Source organism: Barbus barbus (assembly GCF_936440315.1).
Source record: "Barbus barbus genome assembly, chromosome: 18".
Classification (NCBI taxonomy): Eukaryota; Metazoa; Chordata; class Actinopteri; order Cypriniformes; family Cyprinidae; genus Barbus; species Barbus barbus.
In genome coordinates this window covers 22,997,900-23,024,540 of record NC_136746.1, presented here as the reverse complement: position 1 = coordinate 23,024,540, position 26,641 = coordinate 22,997,900, and the positions used below count along the sequence as shown (strand labels likewise).

Here is a 26,641-nt window from a genome sequence, read left to right as displayed (position 1 = left end):
AGTTTTTTATGTTTTTATTTTATTTTTGATTGAATGTATGTTTGATTTGTTTTACTGATAGTGTTGTAAAGCACTTTGTGACTCCTTGTCTGTGAAAGGTGCTATATAAATAAATTTTACTTAATTGAAATTATTAAATGGATGCCACCTTATTGGGACAATAAAGCCCTCCCTACACCTACCCTAACCCTACCTGATACTTTTATTTTCAACTTTTTGATTATTTCCTTCATTTTTATTGAAAATAAATGCCTTTCCGATGCGATATGAGATTTGAAAAGGGAGAAAAAAAGTTTGGTATAAGGCGATTCGAACTCAGGTCGATCGCAACAAAAAGCACGCGCCTTACCATCTACACCTCTGAAATTGATGCTATATGGGCGTCTTTTTGTTGACTAACTCAATCGCACGTTGGTGGGCGGAGTTAGTGTAAATAGCCTTTGCCAACAAGGCAGGCTATTTGCACTTAGTGTAAATAGACACTCTGTAAAGTTAGAACTTGTTTTGAACAATTTCTTTGTCATCTGCAGATTGATTTTAAGTAGGGGGAAAAATCGATTTAAATCGTAAATCGGATTTTTTGTGAAAAAGTCTGGGATTTTTTTTTTAGGCCATATCGCACAGCCCTAAATGTAAGGTTTTATGTTTTTGAAAAAAAATCTATTATGTTTACCAAAGCTACATTTATCTGATCAAAGATACAGTAAAAAAGTAATAATATTAAATATTATTACAATTTTCAAATAGCGTTTATAAAACATACTTGATTTCTATGATGGCAAAGTTGAATTTTCAGCCGGTATTTTCAGTAGCGCATGATCCTTCAAAAATAGTTTTATATAATTTGGTGGTCAAGAAACATTTATTATTATTAATGTTAAAAAACATTGTTGGCTTCTTTGAACGCTAAAAAGGTAAATAGAAAAAAAAGTAACAATGTAAGTATTTACTGTCATTTTTGATCAATTTAATGCATCCTTATTACTAAAATATTACTAAACCCAAACCTTTTAGCAGTAGCGTAAAAATTTTGGAATTGTCTAACTGTCTTTTCTGCAGGGCTGACAAGTCTGATTCGTCCCCAGCGAGGCCGTTCCTGTATCGTGTCCTACGAGCGGCTTTTCCCCTCCACATACTCTTCCTGCTGCTGCTGGTTGTGACATGTCTGGTGCCTCTCTCAGAGGACGACTACAGCTGCACTCTCTCCAACAACTTTGCCCGATCCTTTTACCCCATGCTCCTCTACACCAACGGACCCCCACCCACATGAGAACAACTACACGTACCCTTCACTAACACAGCTCAATCAGTAGAGGAAATGGAACGTTTGGGATTCAATAGATTTTCCTGCAACAATCAAATCTTGTTCCTGGATCCGAGGTCTGTTGCACATGGAGAGTGATTTTTTTCTGAAGCAATCCAAAACTTCTCTTCAAGATGTATATTTGTATTTTGAGAGAACAGCAAGGACTCCTCATCAAAGATGCACTCATTTTTTAATTGTATAGTTTGTAGCAGCACATTCATTGAAATTAATACTCCTTCTCACACATGTATTTATTTTTGACATATAAATGACTGAAATTAAACCCTATAAGCTCAAGCCTGTTTCTTTAATTAGGAGCCCTATTTATATGTCTGCGTGACGGGACTTGCTTGAATATCAGTTATGTTCATACATTCTTGTTTCAAGGAGTCCGTGTAAAATGACTTGCAATGATGAATAGATTTTATTTGTTCTCTTAGCTGCCATTTTCTTGGTCAAAGCCATGGAGACAGAGAGGCACAGGGTGTGTGCAAATGTTTAATTTATTCAGCCTAAAGTTTGGTGGCTGTGTTGTTTTCATGTGTGTGTGAATATTGTAAAACTTCTGAAATTATTTAATTGGTAAACGATCTCAGTGGAGATATAAATTATATCTGATTATGTTTTATAGTTTATAGCTAGAATTTTTCAGGCTGGAAAATCTGGTACCCAGATGTGTTTGTGTCTGGTGTGTTTTTAAGCTAAGGTGTCTCATAAAAACACATTTCAAAAGTATCCACATGACTGTATGTGGCTTTTATTTTATTTTATTTTTAACCTACAGAGAGTCTGGTGAAAGGCCATTAGTCACTCTTTCACTCATACTAACTGCCAAAGTGTCAGAGACTTTGTTTTATAATTCATCAGTTACTAAAAGAGTGCTGTTCATCCTGTTGTTTGATGTTTTTAATTAAATAGTTGTAGTTTGGATTACATTATGGGTCAACTAAAATAGACTATGATGTAAAGTATCCATTAATCACAGAAAACATTCACTTTATTATGAATTAATTTTGCAGCAAACCTTGCACTGCCACTGTCAAACACTGGTCGAGGAGAATATAAAGATGTTTGTGTTTTTTGAGTTTGAAGTCAATTTTCCTACAAATAAACATCATGTACAAATATGCAAGTGTTCACTTATTTAATTCCCACATATTTATTTATGCAGCTGAATACAATAAATTTAGTTTTGCTACCTGTAGAAACTTAATGTGTCGGTGTATCCTCAGTATATTTTTTTTCCTGTTTAAAGCTGAAGTGTATTCTTTTTTTCAGTTAACCAGATGAATAAAAGTAGATTAATTCCCCAAAAACTGTAAACACAGTGGAGCTATTTAAATGCTGTTCATTTGAGAACCTCAGCCTGCTCAATAGTTGGCTAAATGACATTAGTTTGGGACTGTGCTTGTCCAACCAATGATAAAACGAGGGAGTATGTGGGGAAATGTTTGAAAATTACTTTCATGTTGCGTTCCAAAAAAGATAACCACCTCTGAAGGGCACTTTGTAATGGAGGATTTCAACAGGTACAACTGATGGATATTTGCTTCCGTGATTGTGCGACGACGGTGCCACATTAATTTTCTTAGCAGAAGTGGTTTGCAAGGAGCAATTTTTTTTGGTCTCCTACACATTTCATCCCTTCAAAGCACTGACTCTGGAGGGTAAACCCTTCGAAGGGAGCACTGGGATGAGCCCACCAAAATGGAACGTAGCATTGCAATACTACTTGGTGACATGCAACAATTATACACTGCAGCTTTAATGCAATTGCTGCTTCTCAGGACACTTCAGGTGCAGAATATGAAGTGTTTACACAAGGATGCACCGTTAGTAACACTCGTAGCACCAGAAAACTCAGCTGCATCTGTAATTACACATTACAAAGTTTGATATAATTTGATACACTTTTCATGTGTTAATTGTGCATCTAAGCCAGGCTTTAATAAAACATCTGAAAGAGGCATCAACACTCACAGATGTTTTGAAAAGCCTTACATTTACCGTCAGTGACAAGTACTTTATAAACCACGAGAAGCAACACAGAACAGCAAATAACAGCACACTTCAATGTCTTACAAATATACAGACACAAGAGTACAAAATGCATTAACTATTAAAAGTGTGCGTTTCATTTCGCTTGGCCAGTCTTCAGAAAAACAGTCATGTTTGTTAAGTCAGAGGTTGGCAAACCAAATATTTAAATGTGCAGTGTGTAATTTCGGCAATCTGTTTGAACGGCCCAAAAGGACACAACATAGCACTGGCTCAACCAATGGCATGATTTAGGGGCAGTGCTAGCTGGTTGCTGAGAGATGGCAGATGGGGGAGTGTTCAAATGTTGTTCTTTCTACCACAGAAATTACACACTTCACATTTAATGGAACCAGCCAATAAAAGGATTCCATTTGTGATTTCTTGAATACTGAAAACATGACCGGTTTGAATAAGAAGGATTCCTCTTCAGGTTGACATTACGGCATAATAGGAAAACAACAGTTCAAACTGCATTGTGTTAAAGCAAGTCTGAGTGCCATTTAAAAGCCCTGTTTGGTTCAGGTTGTCGTTGGTCATCTAAGTTTTTTGTTTTTCCAGGTCTGGTTTGAATCCCGCTTGACCCTACATTGGACAAGCGGCTGCATCCAGGGAGATTTCTACCCCACAGAAGGGACACTGTCAATCTGTGTCCATGTCCACTCGATGCAGACTACAATGTAATATCTTATCCACTGTCTCTTCAGCTCTAGAGAGGCAGACACAAATATGTGTTAGCTTAGATGAGAAAACCGCATTTAAAAAAAAAAAAAAAACAGCATTTATTTGAAATATAATTTTTTTCTAACATAGTAAACTATTTTGCAACAAAATCAAAGTCTTTGCTGTCACTTTTGATCAATTTAATGCACCCTTGCTGAATAAAAGTATTCATTTATTTTTATTTTGTCTGACCCCACCCTTTTGAATGGCGATCCGTTACATAAACTTAATTATCTTGTACTTATCTTTTGATCAATTTGTGGGTGGATGTTTGATTTCTGATTCATTTCTGTATAACCAAAAATGGCACAATTCAACACGAGCGTGCATGTATGGATACACTCACTGTGGACTATGCCGGGTCTCCTGGTTGCTCTCTTTCAGCGCAGGCTGCTGTCTGGATGTGTAGAGGATCTCTGTGGTCTGTTGTGTGTCCGTCTGGAGAGAGGCTTCTGTGTGAGCCGCCAGCATCAGGCTGCTCTGAGATGTGTTGGCATCCAGCATCTCTAGCAGAAGATCATATAGCAGCACCACGTTTTTTCTCTTCATGGTTGACAGATGCTCGATGCCTTTGTTGCTATGGACGACAGAAGAAACAAACAGTAAGCCAGTGAAAATTGAAACATAAAATGCTGTGAAAGTCTATAATACAGCCCCTGTCAGAAACAGTCTGCTGTGGTACCTGAGGTGTCGAATATGTGAGAGCAGCATTAGCAAATGGGCGAGCCGGATGGACTGTTGCTGTGAGGACAAGCCTGTTCTGGAGATGGTCCAAACTAAAGCGTCAGTCACAGAGTCCAGCAGCCTCAGAACCTTCCCACGGCTCTCCACATCTTCAGGAGTCTGTGGCAAGCTTGAACAGTTATCTGTTAATGAGCACACAACAGAAGTCAATCACAACATCTTGTCTGGTTAAAGAGAAAACGGTTAATTTTGTGATAATATGATTAAAAGGTTACCATCTAGCCACAACCTTTTTATAGAGTCAGCAATCAGACTGCAGTTTTAACCTTGTAAAGCCTAACATACAAAATAATAGCCTGAAATATATACAGGTCCTTTTCAAAAGATTAGCATATTGTGATAAAGTTCATTATTTTCTGTAATGTACTGATAAACATTAGACTTTCATATATTTTAGATTCATTACAACACAACTGAAGTAGTTCAAGCCTTTTATTGTTTTAATATTGATGATTTTGGCATACAGCTCATGAAAACCCAAAATTCCTATCTCAAAAAATTAGCATATCATGAAAAGGTTCTCTAAACGAGCTATTAACCTAATCATCTGAATCAACTAATTAACTCTAAACACCTGCAAAAGATTCCTGAGGCTTTTAAAAACTCCCAGCCTGGTTCATTACTCAAAACCGCAATCATGGGTAAGACTGCCGACCTGACTGCTGTCCAGAAGGCCATCATTGACACCCTCAAGCAAGAGGGTAAGACACAGAAAGAAATTTCTGAACGAATAGGCTGTTCCCAGAGTGCTGTATCAAGGCACCTCAGTGGGAAGTCTGTGGGAAGGAAAAAGTGTGGCAGAAAACGCAGCACAACGAGAAGAGGTGACCGGACCCTGAGGAAGATTGTGGAGAAGGACCGATTCCAGACCTTGGGGGACCTGCGGAAGCAGTGGACTGAGTCTGGAGTAGAAACATCCAGAGCCACCGTGTACAGGCGTGTGCAGGAAATGGGCTACAGGTGCCGCATTCCCCAGGTCAAGCCACTTTTGAACCAGAAACAGCGGCAGAAGCGCCTGACCTGGGCTACAGAGAAGCAGCACTGGACTGTTGCTCAGTGGTCCAAAGTACTTTTTTCGGATGAAAGCAAATTTTGCATGTCATTCGTAAATCAAGGTGCCAGAGTCTGGAGGAAGACTGGGGAGAGGGAAATGCCAAAATGCCTGAAGTCCAGTGTCAAGTACCCACAGTCAGTGATGCTGGTGTTGGTCCACTGTGTTTTATCAAGGGCAGGGTCAATGCAGCTAGCTATCAGGAGATTTTGGAGCACTTCATGCTTCCATCTGCTGAAAAGCTTTATGGAGATGAAGATTTCATTTTTCAGCACGACCTGGCACCTGCTCACAGTGCCAAAACCACTGGTAAATGGTTTACTGACCATGGTATTACTGTGCTCAATTGGCCTGCCAACTCTCCTGACCTGAACCCCATAGAGAATCTGTGGGATATTGTGAAGAGAAAGTTGAGAGACGCAAGACCCAACACTCTGGATGAGCTTAAGGCCGCTATCGAAGCATCCTGGGCCTCCATAACACCTCAGCAGTGCCACAGGCTGATTGCCTCCATGCCACGCCGCATTGAAGCAGTCATTTCTGCAAAAGGATTCCCGTCCAAGTATTGAGTGCATAACTGAACATAATTATTTGAAGGTTGACTTTTTTGTATTAAAAACACTTTTCTTTTATTGGTCGGATGAAATATGCTAATTTTTTGAGATAGGAATTTTGGGTTTTCATGAGCTGTATGCCAAAATCATCAATATTAAAACAATAAAAGGCTTGAACTACTTCAGTTGTGTTGTAATGAATCTAAAATATATGAAAGTCTAATGTTTATCAGTACATTACAGAAAATAATGAACTTTATCACAATATGCTAATTTTTGGAAAAGGACCTGTATTCTTTTAATTGAGCGGTCAGACAAAATATATTTATATATATATATATATAGTGAGACTATATAGTGAGAATATGGAGCTCATATTTGAGGAGGAAAAAATCATTCAAATAAATCTAAGTTGCTTCAGCCCAGTAGGTGTTCTTTAAATATTGCTTATAATATAAAAGTTATTCTTACATTTACTTTTTTTAAATCATTAAAGATTTCTGACCAAAAAGACGTGTACCACAATATCGAGGACAATTTTACAATTATATTAAAAGGCCTTTTTCTTTTTTAAAAATATGATCTATCAATCAAAGTTTAGAAGACATGTTTTCAGCAAAGTTTTGATCAGGTTGATTATTTAATCACGTATAAAAGATATTCATGTATAAAATATTATACAGTAGGCTTTTTAGGGTTAAAACACAAGAGGGCTGCACTGGCAGGAGACCACTGACCAGTCATGTAAATATAATTTGCATGTTGTAATTAGCATGACCTACAGTTAGGTAGAGGAAACAAAAAACAAGATACAAACTGCATTTTAATCTCGCACAATAACACACAAACACACACACACAATCAGAGTAGTGTCATACTGGAGTTGAGAAGGATCATGGCTTTGAGGCAGACATATTCCTCTCTCTGAAGCTTCAGTTCTCTGAATCTGGAGGTGGTGGCCAGCAGCATGTCAAAGATCTCCATGATGCCTTCAACACAGTTCCCTTCGTCCCTGAAAGAATTGGAGAGAAAGAAAGAAACAGGTATGAAACCGAAATAAAAGGGAAAAGGTTGATCACTTATCTCAACTATTCAGTAAAGGAGATGGGAAGAAATTAAAGTCCATTTTACAGTTTTAGGAGCCTGGCACCTAAAAAGATCTATACATCTATACATTGCTTGCAAAATATTTTTGTCAGAACATACAGAACGGTACGACTATATTCTATATAATAGAAATATATACAAAAATATATATTTACATGTATTTTAAAATAATAAAAATTAAAAAGAAATTAGATATATAAGGCTTTTTTCTTTTATTATTTCATTATATACAGGTGCATCTCAATAAATTAGAATGTCGTAAAAAAGTTCATTTTTTCTTGTATGTTATTTCAAAAAGTGAAACTTTCATATATTTTAGATTCATTGCATGTAAAGTAAAACATTTCAAAAGTTTTTTGTTTTAATTTTGATGATTAGAGCTTACAGCTGATGAAAGTCAAAATATATTATAGAATATTTACATAATACAAAATTATACATAATACATAATACAATCTAATATTATTACAAAATATAATATTAGAATATTTACATTTGAGTTTCAATTAATGACCATCCCTACAGTATAAATTCCGGGTATCTCTTGTTCTTTGAAACCACAATAATGGAGAAGACTGCTGACTTGGCAATGATCCAGAAGACGAACATTGACGCCCTCCACAAAGAGGGTAAGTCACAGAGGGTCATTACTAAAAGGTGTGGCTGTTTACAGAGTGCTGTATCAAAGCATATTAAATACAAAGTTGAGAATTCTGTCAAGCAAAGCTGATTCAAACACTTGTGAGAGCTTCAGAAGGAGTGGACTGAAGCTGGAGTCAGTGCATCAAGAGTCACCACGCTCAGACGTCTTCAGGAAAAGGGCTACCAAGCCACTTCTGAACCAGAGACAATGTCTTACCTGGGCTGTGGAGAAAAAGAACTGGACTGTTGCTCAGTGGTCCAAAGTCCTCTTTTCAGATGAAAGTAAATTGTGCATTTCATTTGGAAATCAAGGTCCCAGAGTCTGGAGGAAGAGTGGAGAGGCACTGAATCCATGTTGCTTGAAGTCCAGTGTGACGTTTCCACAGTCAGTGATTTGGGCTGCCATGTCATCTGCTGGTGTTGGTCCACTGTGTTTTCTGAAGTTCACAGTCAACGCAGCCATCTACCAGGAAATTTTAGAGCACTCCATGCTTCCTTCTGCTGACAAGCTTTATAGAAATGCTGATTTCATTTTCCAGCAGGACTTGGCACCTGCCCACACTGCCAAAGATACCAAAAGCTGGTTCAATGACCATGGTGTTACTGTGCTTGATTGGCCAGCAAACTCGCCTGACCTGAACCCCATAGAGAATCTATGGGGTATTGTCAAGAGGAAGATGAGAGACACCAGACCCAACAATGCAGATGACCTGAAGGCCGCTATCAAAGAAACCTGGGCTTCCATACCACCTCAGCAGTGCCACAAACTGATTAACTCCATGCCACGCCGAATTGAGGCAGTAATTAAAGCAAAAGGAGCCCCTACCAAGTATTGAGTACATATACAGTAAATGAACATACTTTCCAGAAGGCCAACAATTCACTAAAAATTTTTATTGGTCTTATGAAGTATTCTAATTTGTTGAGATAGTAAATTGGTGGGGTTTTGTTAAATGTGAGCCTAAATCATCACAATTAAAAGAACCAAAGACTTAAACTAAGTCTACATGTATTTTAAGTTTCATTGTTATGCTGATGATACTCAACTATATATCTCAACAAGACCAGATGAAACTTCTAAACTATCTAAGCTAATAGAGTGGGTAAAAAATTTAAAAGATTGGATGACCAATAATTTCCTCCTATTAAGTGAAGTGAAGTGACATACTGCCAAGTATGGTGACCCATACTCGGAATTTGTGCTCTGCATTTAACCCATCCAAAGTGCACACACACCAGTGAACACACACACACAGCAGTGAACACACACACACAGCAGTGAACACACACCCGGAGCAGTGGGCAGCCATTTATGCTGCGGCGCCCGGGGAGCAGTTGGGGGTTCGGTGCCTTGCTCAAGGGCACCTCAGTCGTGGTATTGAGGGTGGAGAGAACGCTGGACATTCACTCCCCCCCACCTACAATCCCTGCCGGCCCGAGACTCGAACCCACAACCTTTGGATTACGAGTCCGACTCTCTAACCATTAGGCCACGACTGCCCCAAATTCCAATAAGACAGAGATATTACTTATTGGACCAAAAAAACATTACACAGAATCTCTTGGATTACAATTTGCAACTAGACGGATGCACTGTTACATCCTCTAAAGTCAAAAATCTGGGTGTTATATTAGACAGCAACTTGTCCTTTAAAAATCATATTTCCCATGTTACAAAAACAGCATTCTTCCATCTTAGAAACATTGCCAAGCTTCGAAACATGCTACCTGTTTCTGATGCAGAAAAGCTAGTTCATGCATTCATGACCTCTAGACTGGACTATTGTAATGCACTGCTAGCTGGTTGTCCTGCATCTTCAATAAACAAGCTACAGATAGTCCAAAATGCAGCAGCTAGAGTTCTTACCAGGTCAAGAAAATATGATCATATTACTCCAATTTTACAGTCTCTATTTTTATGTCTCTATTTGTTTCTCTGTTTCTGTCACGGGATTAACATCCCGTGGTAACTAGGAATGACAGAAGCTTCAGTCTGGATCCAATCCTTAAATGATCTGAGATGACCGAAAACCTGAGAAAAGATAATGCCAACCCCTCAGAGGACCTCAGAGGATGCCAATGCTCAGACAACATACAGAATTATCAAATTTTGAATAAGTCAAACATATTAAGGTTCTGCAATATATAAATATATTGTGGAAACGTAATTTCCTGTGGAGCTGCTTTGCAACGATTTGTATCGTAAAAAGCGCTATACAAATAAACTTGAATTGAATTGAATTAAACTACTTCAGTCTGTGTGCATTGAATTTATTTAATGCACGAGTTTCACAATTTGAGTTGAATTACTGAAATAAATAAACTTTTCCACGCCATTCTAATTTATTGAGATGCACCTGTACACCATACACCAATGACAATAATAAAAGCAAAGTTGTATACATCTAGTACAAACAGACTAACAAAATGGCAGGATACTGTTATATTAACTGTACTGAAAAAAAGAGTATCCAAGTAGCAATTTAAAAAAATATATAATTAATTAATAGAAAAACTAGGTAAAGATAACACTAGGTAACATACACAGCTTATTCTGAATGAATACAGATTACCTTAAAGTGTCAGGTGAAAGACAAAGGAAGTACACGCTGTCTCACACACTTTCTCATACACACACACACTCAGTCCTGTGTGAGAATGGAGTAGTGCAAACTAAGCTTGTGTTATGAGAACACACCAAGGTTTATTAAGACCCAAGAGATAATCACCAAGGAAGAGGAATATTTAATTCCACACAACTTAATAAACAGGTACACACACACACACCAGCCATGCATACACAAAAGAGAACAAAAACAGATCAGTTTTCTTAATGAACTCCAAAAACTTTGTTTACGCATCTCACAGTGCATGTGTGCACTGGACACACAACAGAAGATTATCTGAAGGTCAAAGAATGCATCCATTAAGCATTAATGTTTTTCAAATGTTACCATCAAGCAAGATATGAGCCAATCTCTCCCACTTATGGAAAACGGCTTCAGATTTCAAACTATTCTAATCTAAAGAATTTTACATATTGACAGCACAAATGCATTTTTGGGATATCTGGTAAAAGTTGTTTTATTCTTTTATATTTTGTCTCCTGAACAGAAAAACACTGATCTGATTTTAACAAATTCAGTGCAAACCACACTTGAAATCCAACTCAATTTCCAAACATTTGTTACATTTTAGCTTTTGTAGTTTTTCATCATTCAGGTTTTGATATCATAGGTCCTATGCCATTGCATAGAGAGACAATATGGGAGGAGTTATAGCAGATTTTTGTCCATCAAACGGGGGCAACAGACATCTGTATTCTGTAAAACAGGTCTCGTCATTTTTGGTCAGGTGTATCGTAAGTGCTCCGTTAAATATGGAGCTGTTTTACTCAAGAAAGGAGATACCAAAGATGAGCATAACCAGTGTCCATCACATATGCAGATTGATATCTATAAGTTTTAAATTTTTATTCTTTTCCCGAACATTCGGATATTAAAATTTAATAACAATAACGACTACTAGCTAGGTTAGCTGATTACCTTAAAAGTCCATAGACATCTTCATTAGTTCATACTAATTTCTCCAAAAAATGGATGAGACCTGTTTTCCAGGTTTGGCCAGGTGACATATACCCCATTTCCAGTATTCAAATTTCTGCTTCCAGCTGTTGTAAAACAAAAAAGTAACTTGGCATAGTGCCGAATGCTGTGTGATCATTATAGCAACCAAAGCCAGCAGACAATCAGTAAATATGGATAAATCAATAATAATGGGGGGAAAAAATCAGCAGGTGTGCTCTGCAATTCCACTTTCTCTGATGTGGAAATCTTCTCCAGTTCATTTCTTCTGTTCAGTCCAACGAGGTTAGACGCAAGTAAAAGCATGAACAGACTGGAAAGCTGCTTTGCAGTATTTAAGTTCTAATTTAAAGCAACACTGACATGGTTTTATCATGTTTAAAAAAGCTGCATGCTTTAAAGCAGGGGTTCTGATCTCTGGTCCTTGAGGCCCACTTTCCTGCAGAGTTTTGCTGCAACCCTAATCAAGCACACATGAACAAGCTAATCAAGGTCTTCAGGATTACTAGAAAGTAGCAGGGAGGTGAGTTTCATCAATGTTAGGGCTACAATCTGCAGGAAAGTGGACCTCAAGGGCCCCAAAGCAAAGAACGAAAAATAACTTTGCTGTGAGCACATCAGGGCCATGAAGGTGTGTCCACAACACATTCTGATCAAAACATTCAGTATGTTCCTCTTCAGTGTGTCATCTGTGCTGTGGAAGCAGCCATTTTCCAATGTCAGTGGGAGATTTTACCTGTTGAGTTTGAGGTCAGGTGAGAAGATGAGTTTCCCGGGATGATCCACGGATCTCCACATCAGTCCCAACATCAATATATCCAGCCAGCAGCATTCCAACAGATGCACCTGATCTGACAAAGTCAGCTCCACAAAACCTGCGAGAGGAGTAACAAACACACAAATGTCTTCACTCTCTTACACAGCTGCTTGCCCTTCAAATGCTGGAAGTGCGTGCACAAACACCCACACAAAATGATTTTTATTTATTTTATATGGTTTTTTATCATTTCTGGAGCATGACAGCCCCTGTTCACCATTCACTTTCGATGAATGGATAAGCAACATTCTGCGAAATAATTTTTTTATTCCACAGGAGAATGAAAATCATTCCAGTTTGGAACAACATGAGGGTGATTGAATGCCATTAACCTTTTAGAAATGAGAAGAAATCAATTTGCCAGAAATCCTCGACTTAATTACTTCATAAAATCACTTTAAACTAAAACAAAAACAATAAAAAAAACATACGCAAATGTAATATATGTCCATTTTATTTCCATGTATGAAACATATATGAAGTAAACGCATATGAAACCTAACAGAAACTTGAACAATTTCATATATTAACATATCTAGCCCATACAAATATGTATGTTTATATATGTGTACTACATTTTGGACATACATGTACATGTATATCCATTCTAAAACATGTTTATATTGTATAATATAAAAGATAAGCATGTGCTACATGTTTTTTTTTTGTATATGTGTTGTTTTAATAAAGTTGCATATATAAATAAAAAAAATGTTGTCATACATTATATGGTTGCAATAAATGTAACCATATAAAAATCTTCACATAGATATTATTAAATTATGTACATACTTATTTTATTATACAGATTTATATATATGTTATAAATGTATATCTTCATCTAACCAGAGAATGTATGTATATTAAAATTATATAACATATAAAGCAATATCACTCTCGATAAAGGATAATACAAGTCATATATTACGTTTCCATATGGGAAAAGTTACGCATTGCTTAAAAAGTGCAATGTTTACAAATTATGAATCAGAGTATTTCAGGTATTTATACAAGCACACACCTGGTATCTTCTTCGCCCAGCTGATCATAAGCACCAGTTCCTTGTCAGCGAGGTTGGTTAGTGACATCATCATGCTGGCCTCAGTGTACGGCTTATTTATTGGCTCTCTCAGGTAAATCTGAGGAGGCTCCGCCTCCAGAATACAGTTGACCAACTGCTCTGGGGAGAGGCTCCGGCCACACCCTTCAGCTCTGTCCCCCGAAGGGAAGAGTGGATAAGTGGCACTGAGGGGAAATTCTAAATGAGGCTGGGAACGACCTCTGACCCCTAACGCTCCGCCTGAGCTGTCTCTCATCTGGGGGTTGCGATGATGACGAGCACCTCGGTAACTGAAGCGTTCCCGCCTCACACCTGTTCACACACACAATTACACACACGCATCGAAAGTGCACACTCAGCACAGCACACACTGTCCAATATGATAACACCTTAGTTTAGGGACCAGTTCTCACTATTGACTAGTTGCCTATTAGCTAGTGTAACCCGTGACACCCGAATATCTTGCAAGTTATTTTATCAATGGACCAGTAAGTTCAGCAGTCTAGATTCGTCCGAGGAGAGAGATGGTGCGACAGCAGTGAACAACTCAGATACGGGGGTTGAGGTTAGAATAAGAAAAGATTGCATTTTAACAATGACCACAGGAAAAAAATAATAATAATTTTGTATCTCACACTCAATGTACAATGACCTCAGTTTAGTTTAGTTCAATAGTAAGGATTTGTACTGTTTTTTTCTTTCCTCACAGACTTTATAGCAATATCACTCGTCAGGGTAAGTTGATGTTTTCCTTCTGTTTTTCTCCTTTGTTGACAGCTAATTCACCAAGTTAAATTTTAAAGCTGTTTATCATTAAGCATGTAATCAACCTTTTCTCTTCTTTAACTGTTTTGTTCTTAAATTTGATCTTAGTTTAGTTATTCAACACTTTAAACCTCAAACAATTTTCTGAAAGAATAAACACCCAATAAAACAAAATTACATTCAGTCTGAACACTTCAAAATTAATCAAGAGTCCAATCCTTGTAATGAACACTCCGAATGATTCTTTGAAAAAAAAACTGTCAGTTCATAAATTTAGTCCAGGAATCCAGGAATTGTTGAAATCCGCATTCTCTAAAGTCTATGCCGAAATAGGAAAAGTGATACGAAATTCCACTTCTACCGTTTGAAGATGAATAAGTTCAATTTGTGTGTTCTTTCAAAACAGGAATGTTCACAAGCTCCAGTTAACGGGCGGCTTGCCAGTCCAACTCCACCGTTACGCACACAGAAGAGAGTTGAGACAATTCACAATCCAGGAAAGGTTCACACTTCACTTGATTCACATCCAGAGCAGGCCACATTCAGCAGATGAACATCAACAGAACATCACACGGAACCAAAACAAGGAGAAAAAAAAACCTGGCCAAGGAAACTCATTCAAATGTACATATGAAGAAGCAGGAAAACTCCTGATGGTACACATTTGAAGATATCACTCTCAGACACACTCTGCTTTTCTCAATCGTCGTTTAGATTCAATTCTGAAGCACTGAATCTCCTGGAGCAGCGACGGACATCTGCTCTCATCACAAGTTCACGGAGCAAAGAAAGATCTGGAACCCACTGCGTTGTAAAATCGCAAGCGGAAGGCGTGATGACGTCATTTAAAATGCGATTTCATTGGATGTGATTATAATCCTCAATATTTTTCATAAATATTTTATTGATCACAGGTACATATTTATTCTCGCTGCACCTTTCATCCTTTTGATGTTATTATTTGCTCTATTATTCTGTCTCTGTTACTACCCACTAGTAACCTGGGTTACACTAGCAAATTGGCTGTTTATTAGTACTTATAAAGCACATACATTTATTAATACCTTATCCTGTATTATCATATTTTAGAACCTTTAAACCGGCCCCATACCTAAAATTAACAGCTACCTTACTAACTATTACTAAGCAGCAAATTAGGAGTTTATAACTGCAAAAGTTGTAGTTAATAGTGATGCATAGTGAGAATTGGTCCCCAAAGTAACAAGTGACCAAAAATATATAAAGTTTGACATATCTTATCCCCCAGTAAATAATAAGTGGCTACACACAGAAAAGGAAGAGGTGGCTGCCTACCACACTTCATCATGCCCACTTCATAGCACTTGCGGAGTCGACAGGCTTGGCAGCTCTTGCGTCGACTCTTGTCAATGGTGCACTGGTTGGTGGCTGGACAAATGTAGTCATTGTGCCCTAAAGAAAAAAATGTAATTAAACTCATATCCTTGGGTGCCTTGGTTAAATTCAGCTTTTTGTATTGTATTTCTCATTGTATTGTCTAAGATATTATTAGGGCTGTTAATTGATTCAAATATTTTTGGAAGCCTATTAGAAAGTGTTTTAGAAGAAAATACGGTAACACTTTATTTTAAGGTGTCATAATACAGAGTAATTGCCTAATTAAGTACTTCGTAGTAGCCATTGTACTTACATGAAACAAAATGTACTTACCTTGTAACTAAATTATGGAACAGCCTGTAATTTCAATTTGTAATTATGTAGATGTAATAGGCAGCTACTGTTACACATATGTAACAGTAGCCGAGTCTGTTACAAAACTACTTGTATACTTAAGAACAATCTTGATACACTTTATTTTAAGTAGCTTATGCCTGTGTAATTTTCTGTAATTAGAAATGTAATACATGTATTTTAGCTGTTTACTGGTGGGTTAAATCCAACTAAGTTGCAGCTTGATATGGTGTACAGTATAGATACAAATGAAGTACACTTAAGTACAATCTTCATACACTTTATTTTAAGTAGCTTATGTCTGTGTAATATTCTGTCATTTTAATGTAATTAGAAGGATATTACATGTATTTAAGATGTGTACTGGTGGGTTAAATCAAACTAAGGTGCAGCTGGATAAGGTGTACAGTATAGATACACATGAAGTACACTTAAGTACAATCTTGATCAACTTTACTTTAAGTAGCTTATGTCTGTGTACTTACATTTATAATTACGTTGTATAAAGTCTGCAACACATATTTAACAATCTTTTGGTTACATAAGTAGCTGTGTAACAGTAGCTGCCTATTACATCTACATAATTACAGGCGGTTCCATAACTTAGTTACATGGTAAGTACATTTTATTTCATGTAAGTACAATGGTTACTACTAAGTACTTAACTAGGTAATTACTCTGTATCATTGACACCTTAAAATAAAGTGTTACCGAAAATACTATTTCAGTCTTTCTACTTCAAAATGGCATTTAATTCAGTGTTGTTTGCTGCTACTTTTTGAAAAAAAATTTATGAAATTTACCAGCAATTTCTGAGTGAATATTGTTTCTACATATTTTTTTTTAGTGTACAATCTCATTTTTGTATGGGATTAACTTCCAGAAACATGCGCTTATATTAATAATCAATGTTTATATTATAATATGATTAAATATACACTCTAACGTTCAAAGGTTTGAAAGAAATTAAGACAAGAATGCATGCATAATGTTATAAAAATTTATAAATTTATCAAAGGTGATGTGTAATGTTACAAAAGACGTATAGTTCAAATAAATGCTTTCTTTTAATCAAAGAATCATAAAAAAAAAAAAAATGTATCATGGTTTCCAGAAATCTACTAAACAGCACAACTGTTCTTAAAATTGATAATAATAAGAAACAGGGGTGTTGCATGATTTCTGAAAAATGATTTCTGGTCACACTTTATATTAGGTGGCCTTAACTACTATGTACTTACATAAAAAAATAAGTATAATGTACTTATTGTGGTCATATTGTATTGCAAAACACTTCTGCAGCTATTAAGGTGGGATACTGGTAAGGTTAGGAACAGGTTTGGTGGTATGGGTAGGTCCAAGGGTGGGTTAAGGTGTAAGGGATGGGTCAACAGTGTAATTATAAATTACATAAATTAATTACAGATATAACTACATATAGGTATTTTTAAAAATATAAGTACAATGTAAAAACATGTATGTACACAATACGTGCATTGTATCAAATGATTACTTTAAATGTAACTACATAGTAGTTAAGGCCACCTAATATAAAGTGGGACCTGATTTCTAAATCACACACATTGACTTTGACAATCCTATTTATCATATTCATTTGTTATTTTGATGATATTATCTGATGTTTGCAAAATCTAAATTACAAAATATTCTTCTATAATCAATTTTTTTCAATGAAGTTATCCTTGGAGATATTAGTAGGAACATCACAAACTGACAAAGGAATACATTTTTTGCATGGAATTAATGTCATCTGTGAAAAAAATGTGTTCTTTAAAGAATAAAATACTGTGTGGTTTTTACTGAAATTTAGTTTTTGTAAAAACTGATATGTTTTTACATATCTGGCTTTTCGAGTAGAGTCTATTGACTGAAAGGTCAAAACAAACTTGTTGGGGAATACAGAGAACTGACGCTGACATACTCAAAGAAATCCACACACAGAACAAGTAGAGTGTTTGAGGATTCATGAAAACGTCTGCTTAGAAAAACTCAAAACGGCAAAACCCTCCATTAATTAACATGGCATTTCAGAAAATGGAACATCTGAAGAGCATGTATTTGTTATGTTAAATGGTTACTTTGACCAATGTTACCTTGAATGCTCCGTTTGAAGAAAGCCTTGCACCCCTCACATGACCAGACACCATAGTGATACCCAGAGGCGTAGTCATGACACACCGCACAGAAGTGTGCGTCTCCTTTACCCAAAATGCCTGGTGAAGGATTCAAGCCACCATCACCATCCAGTTGCTGCCCTAACAGCTTTGCATGAGTATGGACAGAACTATAAAAGATGGAGGAACAGATGAAGTAAAAAGGGGCAAGAAGAATGTGAGGGGTTCTTGCTGTGGGAAAATAGTTTTTGAACTTGCTTTTATTTTTATATTTTCCATTATCATTTTAAATTAAGTGTTAGTAATTTTGCGATTTGTATAATTTTTATCAGTTTTATTATTAATGAAATTTAGTAGATCAAGTTTTTAAAAAATGAGAAATGTTTCTTTGCCGACTAGCTGACATAAAACTATTTTTCAATATTTTTTTTATTTCAGGTCGACGCCCAGATGCAAACACAACTAAGAAAATCCTGGAAATTATTATTACTGTTTAATCTGATAATTGTATGATCAGTTTCATTTTTATTTGCTTTTTAAACCCTTTGTGAGAATATCCTATATAAACATGTGTTTGCTTGTTTGGTCCTGTTCACATCTGCCTAATTTAGCTAGATTTTCCAAAGTGACAGGTGAATTTGTGTCAGGAACATCAAAAACATCACAGAACACAAGTTAATTCATATTTTACATTATAGCCTTTAATGCATTTTAAGTTAATTTATTTATTTTATGTTTTATATAATAGTCTATTTATTTTGATAAGCTTTGCACAATTATAGGCAAATTGTCTATAATTAGAATTAATTATTAGAATCCTATCAGTAGAGACCTGAACAGACCCTTTTTATTGACCCTTTCACCTGTTTTATTGTCTGCCCTGTAAAAAGTCAGATTTATGTATCTGCTCATAAAGTTGCATGATTCAGTATACTGTAGTAATCACCTCAAGATAAAACGAAAAGCAAATTAAAACATTTTATGTGGTCATGGCTTTTATTGTCTCTATGGCAACTGAACTATGCATTTGAAATCTGCTACCGTGAGATTAAAGGCATTAATCAATTATTAAGACACTGCATGTGATCTGCTGTTTTCTCACCTGCCCTGGTTAATCATGTGTGTCTTGGCTTCCTCCCAGGTGGTGTGTGTGTGTGTTTCGCTGTAGGCCAGTGAAGTCGGGCAGTGCAGAGACAGCGCAGGGTGTGTGGTGTGGGGAGGCCAGAAGATTGTCGGACTGAGCGAGACCAGGCTTTCGGACACGGGGGGATGAGTGTACCCCAGCACTGTGGAGGACACGGGGCTGTAGAGCGTTAAGGCTCCATGGCTGATCTCTCCCCCGTGCGGTGGTGAATAATCCTGACAGGCTTCCACATACGGAGATGGAATGCAGATGGTCTGGCTGTCCATGCCGAGTGGGGACGTGTACAGATGGGGTAAGGGGTTAGGCGAGTCCCCTTGATTGGCCTTGCCGGAGTCCAGGGTAGGGGGGGCTGACGCAAGGGCCAGACAAGGGGAGGAGCTCATTCTGGAGAACTCAAGCGAGGTCCTGGCTTGAAAGACTACTGCATTGTAGGCCCAACTGTGTCAGAGGAAGTACTTGCTGAAGGACATTCAAAAAAAGGAAGTCAGATCCTGAGGGATATCAGAGTAACACTTACACCCCCTGCATGTTAAGCACACAGTACCATTCAAAAGTTTGGGGTCAGTATTTATTTATTTTTCTTACTTTATTCTTTATAATTTTTTCAGGATTCTTTGATGAATAGAACTTTTAAGAGAAGAGCATTTATTTAAAATTGTGAAAATGTAATGCCCTTACTGTCATTTTTTATTTTATTCATCCTTGCTGAATAAAAAAGCATTAACTTCTTTCAGAAAAAAAAAAAAGACCCCAAAAAAACTGACCTGTACAGACCACAAACTTTTGAACAGATCATATGACACTGAAGACTGGAGTTATAGCTGCTGAAAAATCAGATTTATAAATAAATATTAAAATATATTTTAACTAACAACTGCACAAACCTTTAATCTTTCCTGCAAGTGTCATATAAGTGCTGCCTGCATTTCTTTTAATGTATTTTAAACCTGTTTGTGATTTTCATGGTTTTTCCAGAAACAAAGCCTGGCAGACTACATAAAGACAGCTTTCTCAAAAAGACCAGCAGGCCTGTTTTTTCTAGTTGTATTAGCGGATGCATTTCCTTTTTTATAAATTTTATATGAAAAAGTGACTGGAGAAATAGAAAAATGTCACAGAAGAACATGATGCATATTTTAATATAATTATTTCTAAATATGTCCAAAATACATGATGCAAAGCGAGACTGTAGAGGTAGGTAAATAGCCTCTGTAGCGGGTTACACTGCTCTCTTCTGGGAGATTCATCACACCAAACCAGACAGGATAACTGCTTTTTTGGTGGGGGAGTGTTTTGCAGATGACATATTGAAAGGTGCTACTCCAGGAAATGAGGTAGCCTGTGAATAATTTACTTGTGGTTGAAGTTATAATATTCCACTGGTAACTGTCCAAAAATACTGTAAAGATTTCAAGTCACTTTCAAAGATTTCTTTTGGTTTGGATATTTTATTGGATATTGGATATTTGGAAACTTTGAGAAGAGTCTCTAACTTGTAGAAGGCCAGTTAATGGAGCATACAGTAGAGGCACATCAGGTCAGCATTGGTTTTAATTCAAATGTTTATTTAGTAAGAGATGCAGAGGAGAACATTCTTTTAAACAGTTTGTCACAAAGATCCAGAGTCCACTGTGCTTCATGTAACACTGAAACCAGAGATGAACAAATAGACTGAGAATTCTCAAAAGAGCCAGAATAAACCGTAAGGCAGCGCACATGTGTGTGTGTGGGGGGGGGGGGGGGGGGGGTAGCTGTCAGTATGAAACCACAACCCAGGATCATTAAAATAATGCAAGTCAGCATCCAAAGAATGAAGTGTCACTGAATAATAAAAAAACACTCAATCACTCTTCAAAAATAAAATTATGTGTCAAATAATGTGTTCGAGGTGTGTTTTTTATATTAAAAAATAAAAATATGGAAAAACAACAAATCACAATGTTAGAAAGATAATAAGAGAGGAAAGCATGAGAAAAAAATACAGATAACCACAATCTAAGAAAAGTCTGTAAAACTACAGCCCAGTGTATTGTTACTACGTCATTTTCCATTTTATTTTTACAGGTGTTTTACCGGTATTTTGAATTACACATTTCATTGTGTAGTGTTTTAGGGTTGAAGAAAATTGTCTGTTTTTTTCCCAAGTTAAAAAAAGCAGTAAATGATGGCTACCGCTACAAACACACACAAAGACAACCACCCAAAACCTCTCTCTCCCCGTGGTGAAAATGAAACCTTTCCTACTCCAAAACCAAAGAACTGTGTTCATGTGTGTTTTTCTGTATCCATAATCTGTCTCTATATTAAATCAGAATCACAGGACACTCTTGAACACAGGACACTGTCCTATGACTAAAAGAAATATTTTATTACTCAGTAAACTTGCCTTGTTTTCAATCACAAATATCCAAACATTCTTAAAGCAAGACACATTTACTTGAGAAGCAAACTGATTTAAGATTAAGTCATGGTTCTGAAATATTTATCAAAATAAAGTATGTTTTTGCTTTAAACAAGAAAAAATAATTGCCAATGGGGTCAGTAATAAATAATCTTGTTTCCCTTTGGAATAACTTTATTTTTCTTATCTAACTGGCAGATTTCTTGATTTAGGCATAAACTCATAGAATTTTGATACATTAGTAAAAAAAAAATAAATAAATAAAATAAATGTAATTAATTAATGTCTTAAGTAATGTTGCTCCTCAAGTAAATGTATCTTGATTTAAGAATGTTTAAATATTTTTACTGGAAAACAAGATAAGAATACGGAATAAGAAATGTTTTAATGTTTTAAGATTATTTATAATATATTTTATTATGATTTTTTTAAAGCCATCACCAAATAAAACAATGCTTGAAATCCTTTACAGGGAATAATTACAGAAACAATTTTAAGTCATTCTCAAAAGTTCTATTTTCTATATATTGAAATCACTCAAATCTATTAATTTATTTCAGAATTTTATGAGCATTACTATCAATTATGTGTGAAAGATTATGTAAAAGTATTATTATTATTTTAAATCTACAAACACTCAAAACTACAAACGTTACTTTAATACAGAGTTCCCTGTTCTCTAGGCTAAAGGGCATCTGTGGGTCTTGGGTCAGAGATCTGGCCAGCTGCCTCAGTAAACACAGAGAATAAAGGAGAGACGTCAGTGTGCCAACGTTATTACTGAGACAACTCCTGAAACGTGTTCTGTCTGAGAGAAGAACACGCATGTCCATAAAGAATATACCCAGAAACATTACACTTAACATTCTCTGTAAATACAGACATGATAAAGCACACTGTGGAAATAGAACACGGTAAGCACTACAAAACATACCCGTAGCATGCGGCTGACTGCATTGAGGAGGCAAAGTCCACTGTCTGGGTTTTCGGGTTTTTCAGATTGTCTTTATAGAATTTGAGTGTTGACAACAAATAAAATATAACAACTTAATAAAAAAAAAAAATAAAAAAAAAAAATTCATTAGTATTAACGAGCTTATGAAATAATATAATTTAAAATAACTTTTTTTTTAAATAATAATAATAATAATAGTTTTTTCCTGTGATGGCAAAGCTGAATTTTCAGCAGTCATTACTCCAGTCTTCAGTGTCACATGATCCAGAAGACATCAGCTCAACTAATATAATGTTTCCAGGCCTGGAAATCACAATTTTACTGGAATTTAAATTTAACATCCTGCATAAGCACCTGTCCGGAGAAGGTGCACTATTGTTCAAGTCACAACTCTAAAATGCTGTCTATTTTTATTGCAATCATTTCGCCATTAATTTTATTTACTTTACTTTATTTACTTTAGGACCTCTCTGAGAATAAAATGAGTTCAAAGGAGGCGTTGCCTCCCTCTTTACCTTTATCTGCCTCTGTCTCTACTGAAAAGGGAAATTTACTTTATTTATTTTATTAATTTATGGGGGAAATGTGGATCATACACTATTTGGCTTCATAATTCATAATATTTGTTTGGTTTTATTGCTTTATTTTTGATTGTTGTCTTACACTGGAAAACACTCCTGACAAACACACTGGAATATGATACACACATTCTCACTCACACACACACACACACACACACATGCAATGCAACAGATGGTCTAAGTACAAGAGCACAAATCCGTTAAAATAAACAGACTGTTCACTATATTTCACCACATAAAAATCACACATGCAACCATACCAGAAATTTAGTTTTTTAATACTTTTATTATGGTCACAGTTGCTCAAGCAACTTTTGAATGAAAATTTCATTGGAAGACGGAGAAAGCACTTTCCTCCTGCCGCTCTTATAAAGCTCTGATTGGCTACAATCCAGACACACATACCACTGAACAAAAGGCCAAGGACAGGACAAAGAAACCCCTACACATAACACACACACACACAGTCCCTGGGAGAACTTTTCTCCATCCTAATAAGGTCCTCCTGCCAACTTGAGATTTCTTTGAACTTACACAAGAATTAAGTGTAAATTTATATCACATCGGGCAAATGAAGGTCCACATCACCCCAGTAACTGAGCCTTGTATCTGCACTTATAGTGAACCTTCACACAAATAATTATGCACACACATCTGTGTATATACACACATTCTTCACACTCCGAAACCACTCCGATCGCTGACACAATTCATGCTTTCCTAATTGAGACTTGCTTCTTTTTCAGGGAGTGAGGGATGATAAGAAAAGCTGGCCTTCTAAAATCCGAGACTGAGAGTTCTCTGGCACAAATATTAAGAGAGAAAGTTAGAGAGCATGATTTCTGAAATTACTAAATGACACAGACTGATTACAGTCTATAAAGTTTGATCCAAATCTCCTATCACTTGTCACACAAACCTGTCAACAGAACAGTCCACTCGCGTATGTGTGTGTTTTTGTTGTGGCCACGGCTAAAACCTCCTGCTGCTAACCCAAAATCCAGCAATATCTCATTTTAAATGCTAAAAAGTCATTACACCTCAGGAGTAGTTCTTTTCGTAAAAACAGTATTTTATAGGAATTATAAGTAAACACAGTAAATGGTTTATTTGTGCATATGTAAAATTAATAATAGTCTAGTGTTTTTAACAGGATGCCATCTGTAGCCATCAGCACAAATACCAATTATTTTGAATGATAACAGGCCATTATGTTCCGTGTGAGTTCTCATCCATTGCTCAAGAAGACAAGGACCTCTGTCTAAACTGATTAACAGTGTTTCTTCCCCTCCTGGGTTTATTCAAGTCAAAAACAATACATAAAACTGAATCAAGCTGACTACGTGTGAGTTGCACTTTACACTTTTCACCATGAAATCTGTGCCAAAAACTCTTGCATGATTTAAAAAAAAAAAAAAATGAATTAAAATATTACCCGTGAAAAGAAAATACATGGAAACATTTTGTATTTATCTGCTAAATTAACTAGCCTCGTGGCTTTAAGCACAAGCCTTTAGAATGTTTGAAAGACTATTAAAAAATATAAATTTGTCCACTTTTGGCAGTGTATATAATGTATACAGACAGGTTCACAGAAAACATAGATGACAAACAGCTGTTCCTCAAAAACTTGTTTCTAAAAGGGTTTTTAGAACCACCGCTCATAAAATCTTACTTTAAATGCTACTTCTGAACAACTCCAACTGAACGTTGTAGCAGTTTCTTGTTTTAGTTACATGGGGCTGAGGTTTTGGATGATGTATCTGCAGAACAGATATTTTGGAAGTTTGGCCCTTGGCTTCTGAGATACAAAACGCAAAACAGGAAAACAAAACCCCAACAGATGGTCATGTTAACAACATACATAATGAATATGTTATTTGAAACACTATCTTTATGTTATAAACTACACCGTTCAGGTGGCAGTATTTTATCCTGTCTCATTCACTGTCTTAACACCCCTTCCGTCATTGAACTCATGCCTAACTCATCACTAATGCCATTATAATCTTATCACGAGCAACATTAATAGATTGTGTTTGTGAAGAGCCAATAAACACTGTCTGCAAAAAGTCTAGAACATGACACCAGCAGACACATAATAGTCATCTGAAATGTACTGTATAAATTAAATGCAACAATAATGGCACGGCCTTTAGTATTAAAATGTTATTATAAAAGTTATTACATCTTTTTATTGCTGGCTTAAAGTAGACAAGGAATGTTTTGCACCTTGAGAAGAACTCCCTTCCTAAAATATAAACCATAAAATAAATATTTATTTTATTTTTTGATGTATAGAAAGCAAGATTAAAAAATTATATTGTCATTTTATACTAAAAGTAATTATAAAACATGCTTATACTTTTAATATGTGATATTTTCTAGCACCCCCTTGTGGCTCTTTTGGGGTCCCCGGGCAAGGTTATTTTGATGCACACTTGAGTTCTCACTTAAACATCGAATCATTAAATTCATTCATCCACTGCAACACGTTTCATAAAGTGTTTTTTTTTTCTGCTTCAGCAGCCTATCGAAGCAACATCTTTGGGCATCATATGCGCACTCGTTTGCCATTTCAAAAGTGTTTAAAGTTTAACAACATATTGTTTACAAAATCTTTGTCTCACGTGAACACTAACAATTAACGCTCTGATTTCCTTTACAAACATAGCAATGGTAACCTTAGCTAGTTACTAAACTTACTGTCACTGGCGTAAAATCATAATACGTTAATCCTTCAAACAGTGCAAGAAGCTTTGAGTATCTTTTTCATTTTGCTAAATTTCTATTTTGAAGACAGTGGCAACTAGAACTAATTTAGCCCATTTTTAATGAAAGTTTAGTTAGTAATGGCACTTACCGACAGCAGGTGATGTGAGCTGGAGAGCAGAGATGTGTTTGATCAGATGTGAATGCGCTGCGATCTGATTTACTGCGCGCACAAAGACAAAGAAGAGCACTGAAGTTAGCAACAGACGAAAGAGAGAGAGACAGAATGCAAACTCCTGGTAGTGTCCTAATAGCGCACTTTGCCTGATTGTACTTTGGCAAAAATCTGTCTTTGATATAAAGATTAGGAGCGCGCGTCACTGGCAGCCGCGCCCTCCCGGAGCCGCCCCTAAACTGCGCGAGGCAGAGTTTGACATGTTTTGACAAACAACAGCACTAGAGGAAATTAACATACCTCTCACTTCACCATATCATTGGTGTTGTTTTACCACATTTTTTATTAATTGGTATATTTAGTTTTTTTCAGGAACTGACTTTATAATGCAGTTTTGTTAATAAATTTGAAAGATTAGCGCACTGCACCTCACCGCAA

The 26,641-nt window shown here is 36.3% G+C and overlaps 2 protein-coding genes across 2 annotated transcripts in view; one reads left to right on the top strand and one right to left on the bottom strand.

Moving 5' to 3' along the window:
* LOC306884202 (uncharacterized protein) overlaps positions 1 to 2,428 on the top strand; it is a gene marked incomplete at its 5' end in the record, with an annotated part of 109,524 nt that extends 107,096 nt beyond the window's left edge. The window contains one exon of the mRNA XM_079439921.1: positions 1,060 to 2,428. Coding sequence (XP_079296047.1) covers positions 1,060 to 1,270 — 211 coding nt within the window. The 3' untranslated portion in view covers positions 1,271 to 2,428. The remainder of the gene's footprint in view (positions 1 to 1,059) is intronic.
* Positions 2,287 to 26,439, bottom strand: LOC306884484 (estrogen receptor beta-2-like). The gene is made up of 10 exons (XM_079440378.1): positions 26,180 to 26,439; positions 19,338 to 19,838; positions 18,215 to 18,405; positions 15,705 to 15,821; positions 13,587 to 13,937; positions 12,485 to 12,623; positions 7,294 to 7,427; positions 4,749 to 4,932; positions 4,413 to 4,643; positions 2,287 to 4,052 (listed from the first exon to the last, which is right to left on the bottom strand). Exons 2-10 carry the CDS (start codon positions 19,760 to 19,762, stop codon positions 3,986 to 3,988), a joined length of 1,839 nt encoding a protein of 612 aa, XP_079296504.1. The 5' UTR covers positions 19,763 to 19,838; positions 26,180 to 26,439; the 3' UTR covers positions 2,287 to 3,985.
* Between the last annotated feature and the right edge of the window lie 202 nt (positions 26,440 to 26,641).